The following is a 10,780-nucleotide window of genomic DNA, read 5'->3' as shown; positions in this document are numbered from 1 at the left end:
TCCTGGAGGAAGTGCAGCCAGAATGCTCCTTGGAAACAAGAATGGCCAGACTTCGTCTCACCTATTTTGGTCATGTTGTAAGAAGGGACCATTCCCTAGAGAAGGATGTCATGCTTGGTAGGGTGGAGGGTGGAGGGTCAACGAAAGAGGGGAAGGCCTCCAACAAAATGGATTGACATGGTGGCGGCGTTGGGCAGTGTTTCGTTCTGCTGTGCATGGGGTCGCTATGAGTCGGAAACGACTCGACACTACTTAAGAACAACAATAACAACAATCTGTTTCTATTTCTGTTTTTAATGATAGTGTCTTTTGATACTTGGAAGTTTTTACTTTTGATAATTTTTGTTTTTAATCTATGGGTGCTCTGGTAGCATAGTGCCTAAGGCACTTGACTGCTAACCAGAAGACTGGTGGTTCAAATTCACCAGCCACTCCTCATAAGGAAGGTTGGGCAATCTACTTCCGTAGTGATACTGCCCCGGAAACCCAAGGAGGGGCGCTGTGAGTCGGAGCTGACTCGAGGGCACATAAGAACAACAGCATGGTTTCTTTAGTTGCTTGTGCTTTTTGGTGTAATATATAAGAAACCACAGATCGCCTAATCCAAAATTACGTAGATTTACACCAGTTTGACTTTCTGATGATTTTTATAGTTTTAGCACTTAAGTTTAGGTCTTTGGTTCATTTTAATTTATCTTTCAATTCTAAGGTGGTATAGGTATTCACATTTGCTTTTTAGTTTCAGTTTTTTCTTTTAAGTGGCTATCTAGTGGTCTCAGGACCACTTGTTGAAAAAGCTATTCTTTCTCTGTTGAATGGTCTTGGTGTCATTTTCAAATACAATTAACTATTAGATGAATTTATTTATTTCCAGGCTGGTCAAGTAAAGCAAGAACAAGAGTTGTTTGAGAAGCAGGAGTTTTGGTAACATGAAACAAGCAAGTATACAGACCACCCACAGTAGTCCATGTGGAGTTTAAAATCTCCTTGGGAGGACTGAATTAATATAAACTGTTCATGGTTATATGGTTAACATGATTGTGTTACAAATAGCAAAATTTAAGGGTCAAAAAAATCATTTTAGTTCTACAAAATAGAGACAAATTACTAAGTTCTGAACATATGTTTGGAGAATTCAGTTATGGAGGTAAGACTTGTTAAGCAAGCACGAAAGGAAAACTTTATTTTTATGCATTAAATAATCAGAAACAAAGAAACAGAATCATTTTTAAACATCAATAAATTGGACATCAGAAAATACCCACCTGTGGTTCCTGATTTTAGCTAACAGTCTAGTTGTTTCTTGTATATATTTGGATGATGGGAGCTCTGGTAGCGTAGTGTCTAAGGCACTTGTCTGCTAACTAGAAGGCTGGCAGTTCAAACCCACCAGCCACTCCTCGGAAGGAAGATGGGGCAATCTACTTCCATAGTGATACTGTCTCGGAAACCCAAGGAAGGGTCGCTCTGAGTCGGGTCCTACTCGATGGCACATAACAACAATAACAGCAACAATTTGAATGATGCTATGGGAACTGCTGTACTGAAAAATAAGCCAGTTAATGAGCTACATAATTTATATCAGTAGAAAAGTGCATTTCAGACTTTCCTTAATATAAAACATTTTTTCAAAGGAATATAACTCAGTTGAAGTGTCAACCAAACCATCTTTGTAGTAGAATACAGAGCCAGTAGAAATAGCAAGGTTTATTTTCAAGAATTCTATACATACCTCAAATCCCTGTGGTCTTCCTAAGCTCTCTTTAATATGTTTCCATGCAACAAGAATCTCTGACACAGACACACTTGTAGCCTTGACATCTGTGGGAGCAGCACTGGGTTCTGTATGAAGAAAAGGGGATAATAAACCTTGACTGTAGCAAGTTAGGTTGATCAAAGCATTGCAACTAAATCTGCAGATGCTAACTTCCTTTTATCTTATTTTTAAAATAAAGTGCTGTGGTAATTATGACAAACACAACAAGATATAAAGATTACTTTTTTAATTTCTATGCTTGGATCTAGTTTCATCAACACATTACCAATTACGTACAAATCTGTCAAGACTAATAAGAAAGATCTTTATTCTTGGATTAGCTAGGACATTTCTGGAGAAGTTAAATTATCTGACATTACTGTTAATCTAGCATAATGATCAAAAGAAAAGGATATAGAGTCTAGGTCAGTCTTTTGCTTTTTGGCTTTTTAAAATATGTGTATTTATCTATTTATATTTGGGCATTTTGCTTTACTTCTCTATAAACTCCAGTTCCTTCATCTGTAATATTGGGATAATAAGATTATATACTTCACAGATTTTTGAAGTTAGTTTCAATGGAATAATTCATACAAAATGTTTAGTGTTTGGCACTTAAAACATTCACCAAATATCACTGATAATTGTGTCTTGTTTTATTTTTCACCCAAATGAAGGCACAAAGAAAATAGAGCTTAAATTTCATTAAATTTTCTTTTGTTGTTCAAGTACAAAGCTCTATTTCCATGATTATATAAAAAATGTATTATGAATCATGATACTGAAAAGGTATACATTGACTTTTAAGATCCATACAAGTCAAAAGGGAAAGTCCTTGAAGGTCTCCGTGCTGTTGCTCAAAACTACTTTGTCATCTGTTTTTGCACTCAGTGACATTTCTTACTGTTTTTTCAAAGAAATGCACAATATTTAACTGGCAGACATCGGGAAGTGCACTTTATTTTAGTTTGCACTCTCTAAGAGGGACAAAATATTTCTAGCTTTGGCATTGCTGAATCATAAATACTGGGTCACAAACACATGTTAAATAAAATGGCAGAATAAAAGCCACACAATAATTCAACCATTTTTGTACAAACTCAATTAGAAAAGTAAAAACCTCACTCTATAAAAATTTAGGGACTTTGATACACTAGTAAGAGTATAATCTAGTCTGTTGAAAATTATTTCTGATTCAGAGAACAATATGCTGGTGACAGAGCTCTAAATAATGTTTTTCTCCTAAAGACGTGACTATAGAGATTGAAGAACTTATAACTATTTTCTGAGATCTTTCCTTTTTTAGTGGAAAGCCTGCTGCATATTATTAATAGAAAAATATCTGTCAAACTTATATATTCCTATTACTGTAAAAGAAGCTCACAAAAGATGTTTTCAAAGGTACTTGTTTGCACAGAACAATGATTTTCTTTTGGTAAAGGCTTTATGACAATCCCAAGCTATAATTGTGTTAACTCAGAATGCTTTGGCAAATTCACTTTAATCCTGACCCAGAAGCTGACATTAATTCTCATCATGGCATAAATTATAATTTCTTACCCTCCCATCTTTCGAATATCTCACTTTTTTTCCCCTTTGCTCAGTGGTTTCCCTCATCTTATTTTCTAGCTCTCTATTATTTATGTATTTATTCCATTAAAAAGATACATTTTGGGAAAAGTTTCTACATCTATTTCATTATACAATTCTGCTTAGGAGACTTGCAATAACATTTTTTTTTTTCCCTATTGCTATTTAGGAGCACTAAAAATTCTTGATTTTGCAGGTAAACAAAACCAAACGCAGATGTTCTTAGTGTGTACAACTCAATCTCCAGGATTTGGGATATGATTTATTTCAAAGTGAATCACATTTTGAACAGCATTTCCTATTCAGTAGCAGTTTTGCTTATCTATAGAATGAATGCATTGCATGTATTTGTTTGCCAAATACTTCTTTCAGCTTTCATATTATTGAAGCAATTATATCATTGTCAGAGAAGATTACAGGGGGGGAAATAATTTAAAAAAAATGTGATTGGGTGGCAGACTTAGATATAAAGACAATCTTATCTTTGGAGACAAGAAGGGTCACAAAAGAAGGCCCAGTGGAAAATATTCACTTTTTAGTCATGATTTGTTTACCTACATAATGTGTTGAAGTAATTTAGGCCAATATTAAATTCCAATATTTCACTTAAATACAGGAATTTTGGCTTTTCTTGAAAAAATATGGAAGATACCAAATCTGAATTCTTGAATGTAAATTGGCAGGTGATGAATAGCTGTTGGCTCCCTTAGTCAGGGACTGTGCTTTCAGTTTTCCAGAGTCCCTAACCACTTCCTAGTGTCTCATACTGGCACTCCTTTATGTATTTGTTCTTATCTGAACCCTACAAGCTTTTGATTTATGGACTTGTGTTTTAATTCTACACCATCATTTTGAAGAAAAGAAAAGTGACATGTACAAAAGTTAATTTATTCAAATTCTGTTTCTGTGTTCTGAAAGAGCTCCAAATAGAACTTAGATATCAAGTGCTCTTTCCTCTGCCATATTTAAGTTGGCACCAAAGAGGTTATTGGCTCATTCTCCCTCTCTTTGAGTGAGTTTTGAGGTACAGAAGAGATTTTACAGGGAGCATATATAGCTCATTCTCTTGCTGCCCAATTGCCTCAAATAACTGACAGAGAAATGGGAAGATCCATATTTGTACCCATTCCAAAGAAAGGTGGTCCCATATAATGTGGCAATTATCAAACTATATCATTAATATCACACACAAGTAAAATCATACTGAAAATAATTAAAAAATGGTTGCAGCAGTATGTAGACAGAGAACTTCCAGAAATGCAAGCTGAATTCAGAAGAGGATGTAGAACAAGGGATATCATTGTTAATGTCAAATGGATCTTGGCTGAAAGCTAAGAATACCAGAAAGATGTTTACTTGTGTTTTATTGACTATACAAAATCATTTGATTTTGTGGATCATAACAAATTGTGGACAGCATTTGAGAAGAATGGAAATTCTTAATTGTACAGAACACTTAATTATACTCATGAGGAACCTGTACATAGACCAGGAGGCTGCTGTTTAAATAGAAAAAGAGAACACTGCATGGTTTAAAATCAGGAAGGGAGTATGTCAGGGTTGTATCCTTTCCCCATACTTAATCTGTGTGCTGAGCAAAGAATCACATATGAAGAAGAACATGGCATTAGGATTGGAGGAAGAATCATTAATAACCTGTGATATGCTGATGACATGACTTTGCTTGCTGACAGTGAGGATGACTTGAAACTCTTACTGATGAAGATTGAAGAATACAGTTTGCAGTGTGGATTACATCTCAATATAAAGAAAACAAAAATCCTCACAACTGGACCAATAAGCAACATCACAATAGGTGGAGAAAAGACTGAAGTTGTTGAAGACTTCCTATTACTTGGTTCTACAATCAAAACCAATGGAAGCAGCAGTCAAGATATCAGATGACGTATAACACTGGGCAAATTGGCCGCAAACGACCTCTTTCAAGTGCTGAAGAGCAAAGATATCTCCTTGAGGACTAAGGTGCACCTGACACAAGCCATGATATTTTCAATTGCCTCATATACAAGTAAGAGCTGGACAATGAATAAAAAAGACCAAAGAAGAGTCGATGCTTTTGAGTTGTGGTGCTGGCAAAGAATGCCGAACATACCATGGACTGCTAAAAGAACTAACAAATTTATCCTGGACGAAGTGCAGCCAGAATGCTTCTTGGAAGTGAGAATTGCCAGACTTAGTCTTACCTACTTTGGTTAGGTCTTAAGGGACCATTCTCTGGAGAAGGAAATCATGCCTGGTAAAGTGGAAAGTCAATGAAAGAGAGGAAGGCCCTCAACAAGATGATTGACACAGTGGCTACAACAATGGGTTCAGGTATAGCGGGGATAATGGAGCTGGCTCAGGACCGGGAGGTGTTTTGTTCTGCTGTACATAGGGTCACTATGAGTCGGAGATGACTTGACAGCACCTAACAACAACAACAACCACCTCGGAAAACCAAAGAGCGATAGCTACGGGTCCAAATCGACTCGACGGCAGTGAGTTTAGTTTTGGTTTGGAAGGGAAACAAACAACATAGGTGAAGGGAAGAACCAAAAAAAATAATAATTATTGTTTATTGAGAGTTTGTTATGTGCCAAGCCCTGTTCTTTGTTCTTTACATGCATGAATTAATCCTTCCAACATACTTACATCACTATTTTTCAAATGAGGAAATAGAAGGACAAAGAGGTTAAGTATCTTGTCCAAGGCCACACATTTGCTAAATGATAGAGAGAGGATTTGAACTCAGAGTTCAATGCTAACTACCAACTATTTTGCTCCTGTGCCTATGTCTGTGTTATACACACCTGGTGCTTTCCCTTTACCATTGCTTTGTTTTCCCCTTTCCCTCCACATCTAACTACTCTCAAGAATATGGATGTTGAGCTCCCCACTTAAGCTCTCTGTTTTTATGTCTTGCTAGAGACCACCTAGACATCCATTATCACCCAATTAACTCCAGTACTCTTAACTTCCTTTATTTCTATTTCATGGATTTTAAAGATAATATTGAACTGTAGCTGCCCTGCTCTCCATAGATCCTGTCATATTCTAGCATCTTTTTATAACTTTCTTGATCTCCAAATCACAGGATATTTCTTGACACTCTTATTGCTGCCAGTTATACTCACGTAATTTGGTGAAAGTTTAGGGACTTATTTTTGAGACTGAGTTTAATAGACTGAAAGATTTAAAAGGATAATTCTTTTTTTTTTTTTTTTTCACTTATCATGATATTAATTAGACCATGGAAAACTTCTTACCTCCAATCTTTGGCTATGAAGTGGACAGGCTGATTGATAGAGTTCAGTCTCTATTAGATTAAAAATTTTGAACAGCATTGCCATGTTCATGAATTTAGATGATACATTTGTATTAAGTGACCTAGCAGCTGGTGTTCTCCAAGTAATATAGAGGGATGTGCTTGTAATATTTATTATCCATCTGACTTCCCAGGAGGGGTGAGAAATAGCATTAATCAAAGGAGAGTTTAATAAACTACTTGGGAAAAGGGTTATGGTTTCATTATTTAAAAATTCAGTAAAGACAGCTGTAGTTGAACTTTTACAGGCACTAATCCAAATGGATCATCTGGCAAAGACAGAAAATTATTCCTTCTATTTTACAACTAATATGCCAATTTATTAATTTTCAAGTTCACATAAATCCCAGTAAGCTCAGTTTCAGTGAAGAATAGATTTAGAGAATAACATCTCATGAATGTTAGGTTTTCATTTGAGCTGTGGTAGTTCCATTTGCAAGGGGTAGTTGCATTTAGTTTTTTGCAAATAAGGAGAGGTTTTTAGTTTTTTAATAAAAATAAAAGTAACACACATTTTACAAATAAGGTAAAAAAAAATAAAAGTAACCAGAAAAGGCTAAAGTAAATGACAAATTAATCTTTCCATCTAGAATTAACCTGTATTTAATTTCCTTCTGTTTTTCTATCAGGGGTAATTCAATGCTCAGGTTCTTCCCTCTTGTAAAGCTATAATAGCAAGAATTAGATAGAAAACTGATATTAAAGTTTGACTATTCAATATTTCTAGAAATACGGATGTGAAAGCTGATGTGAATTTTCATCTGAGACAAAGAATAGCTTTCAGTTACTCTATCTTGGATTTTAATATCACTTATGTTGGAGATTTGCTATTCTTGGGAAAAATTAAAATTCTTTCTAAGATGAAGGTATGGTATTCTACCACACCCAAGAAGTCTGAGGTCAAATCAGTGTTCAAGTTCATGTATTACTTGTTTGGTTTAAAAGGTATAGATATTTGATATAAGTGCAAGGTGCACACAAGTCCTGGCAGGCAAATATCTCTGAGTCCAGGTTTACATCAGAGGTTGCTTGGCACTGACAGAGTAATTCAGAGTTACTTCTGTTGTGGAAACATTGAAAGGATCCCGGCTCAAATATTTTCTCAGAAGAACCATTTGGAGCTCTTCTGACAACTCTATAGGACAGCAGTCAACTTCAGAATTGCAAGATCCAAATATCATATCCAAAGTTATTTACCAAGTATCAATATTTAGAAATAATACTTTAGGATACTTTCTGGGCTTCTTCTATAGTAATGTAACTTCTCACATTTCAATAAATTTTCTTGAAGGAAAGAAAAGGGTGAATGAATAGTACTGGGAAATGCACATAAACTCCTAAGAGATTATGTTCTGGATGTAACTGTCATCCATAATAGATGTTCCAATGAAAAATAGGTTGAGATTTTATAATGTGAGGTGTGCCTTGTAAGAATGCTGGTGGCTGCACTTGATGCTTCATCTAGGACATTTTCTTCCTGACTTGGTGTCAGCTGTGGCAGGATGGTCACTCTTCCATGCTATACTGGGCATGTTACTAGTGTCTTGATATGAAAAGGAAGGACTGTGCCATAAACAGGAAAAGAGGATGAGTCACATCCGTTTTGTTTAATTTACTTAAGAATTTGGAGGAATCATGATGTGATAATCAGGTGGCTAGGTTAATGAAAGAACAAAGAAGTGAAATTTGTCTAATGGAGAAATGCAACTTCAATTAGATCAGTTGGGCTTTTGGCAAGAGTATAATGATAAAAGGTATTCTGTGAATCTATATGAGCATTCATAGAGATAGAAGAATCTGCATGGTATGACTACAATACATGGTTTTATAAGTTTACTATAGCATTTGTTAGTTTACTGTAACATTTGAGGAGCTTTGGTTGCATAGTGCCTAAGGCATTTGACTGCTAACCAGAAGGTTTGTGGTTCAAACCCACCAACAACTCCTCAGAAGGAAGGTTGGAAAATCTACTTCCGTAGAGATACCGCCTCGGAAACCCAAGGAGGGGTTGCTATGAGTCGGGTCTGACTTGACGGCAAATAACAACAACAACAGCAACATAGCATTTGAGTCTTTTAAAAAGTTGTTTAATTTTTGAAATTTTCACTCCTTCCTAGGTAAAGCAATTTGCCAAGTGAATAAAAAAAGAAATTGACCTATTATTACAGTCTATACTAGAAGCATTGTTTAAAAGAATATTTTAACATATAGAATAAATTTAAAAAGCTTTGGTGGCACAACAGTTAAGCACTCATCTGCTAACTGAAAGGTCGGTGGTTTGAACCCACCAGCTGCTCCATGGGAGAAAGATCTGGCAATTTGTTCCTATAAAGATTACTGTCTAGAAAACCTTATGGGTCAGTTCTATTCCATCACATTGGGCTGGTATGTGTCAAAAATCAACTTGATAACATCCAACAACAAAATTAATAGATACAATTTCAACTCCATATTTATAAGGGCTTCCATGTTGTTGTTGTTGTTGTTGTTGTTATTTGCCGTCGAGTCAGCCCTGACTCATAGCGACCCCTCCTTGGGTTTTCAAGGCAGTGTCACTACAGAAGTAGGATTGCCCAACCTTCCTTCCGAGGAGTGGCTGGTGGGTTTGAACCGCCAGCCTTCTGGTTAGCAGTCAAGTGCCTTAGGCACTATGCTACCAGAGTTCCTTAGGGCTTCCATAGATCTTCTATTTCAAGATTTTAATTTTTACAGTGGAGGAAAGTACGGCTGAGAGATGAATACAGTATTCAGACTTAAACTCAATTCTGTTGCCTCCAGGGAAATTCTTTTCTTTTACATTGTCCTTCATTTGTTGTTTGACACAATTTAATGATTCTGGAACTTTAATCATATTTACACATAAAGTTCCAAATTAGTGCACATAATTAGTGAGCAACTGCAAAATATATGTTTGACTTTGGTTGTCAGAAAAAAAATCAGACTATATCCAGGTTGAATTTGCCTAGTCTCTTTTATAATTCAGTTTACCACAATATATGAAGTGTTACTATGAAATATGTTACAGCAACAACCTAAAAGTTTTTATTGGAAATATGCATATTTCTCTTCTATCTCCAAAGGGAAATCTCCAAAGGCAAGCTATTTCGAGTTTAAGGGAACACAGTGTAAAAACCCATGATGGCTGCTATGATTTAATATAAAAGTAAAAGGTGAAAAGAAAACACAAAGCTGAATTTCTTAAAAGCAATATTGGTGTTACCACATTAAGCATGTTCACAAACTTCTTACAATTCATCTGATATGACTAATGGGGCTATGCATTTGATAATCATGTTGAACCAATTTTAAAGTAACAAGAATAGAAACTTCCGGTGGCATAGTACCTAAGGCATTTGACTGCTAACCAGAAGGATGGCGGTTCAAAATCACCAGCCACTCTGCAGAAGGAAAACTGGGCAATCTACTTCTGTAAAGATTTACTGCCTCAGAAACCCAAGGGGGTTGCTATGAGTCGGAATTGACTCCATTGCAGAGAGTTGTTTTTTCTGTTTTGAATAAAATATGTACTTCAAAGATTTGCAGTAGTGACTAATACAAAATATTACTGTTATACACATTCCTAGTAAGAAAATGCAGTCAAGTGTTGCTGACCATCCACAATGTTGTTGTTGTTAGGGGTGGTCAAGTAGGTTTAACTCATACAGACCCCATGAACAATAGAACGAAGCATTGCCCAGACCTGCACCACCCTCACAATCATTGCTATGCTTGAGCCCACTGGTGCAGCCACTGTGTCAATCCGCCTGTCCAGGGGCTTCTCTCTTTCTTTGCTGCCTATCTATTTGAGCGAGTCAGCCCCAGGGTTACAGGTGAGGAGAGAAAACTCAGGGATGCCCAAAGTAGCAAGCGGGAAGAGGAAGAGAAAGGGGATTAAAAGCCAGGAAGCCAGAGAGAAGAGCAATCAGCCGAAGGGAATAGGTGAAGAGATGAAACTCAGGCCTGCCCAGAGTAGCAGTCAGTCCCAGGGACAACTCAGGGACGCACAAAACAGCAGGGCAGAAGAGCAGGAGAAAGGGGATTAAAAGCCAGGAAGCCAGACAGAGGTACAGTCAGCCACAGGGACCCAGTTGGGGGTGATACAAGAGGTC

General features: G+C 36.5%; 1 protein-coding gene across 1 annotated transcript in view; it reads right to left on the bottom strand.

Moving 5' to 3' along the window:
• The window catches only part of CNTN5 (contactin 5), a 799,637-nt gene that overhangs the window by 37,902 nt on the left and 750,955 nt on the right, over window positions 1-10,780 (bottom strand). Inside the window, exon 19 of the mRNA XM_007938106.1 lies at window positions 1,733-1,842. Within this exon, the coding sequence (XP_007936297.1) occupies window positions 1,733-1,842 (110 nt within the window). The remainder of the gene's footprint in view (window positions 1-1,732; window positions 1,843-10,780) is intronic.

This window comes from Orycteropus afer, unplaced genomic scaffold (assembly GCF_000298275.1).
Source record: "Orycteropus afer afer isolate SDZICR_OR568_19922 unplaced genomic scaffold, OryAfe1.0 scaffold00047, whole genome shotgun sequence".
Lineage (NCBI taxonomy): Eukaryota > Metazoa > Chordata > Mammalia > Tubulidentata > Orycteropodidae > Orycteropus > Orycteropus afer.
The sequence above is the reverse complement of the archived record's forward strand: the minus strand, read 5'-3'. Positions and strand labels throughout refer to the sequence as shown.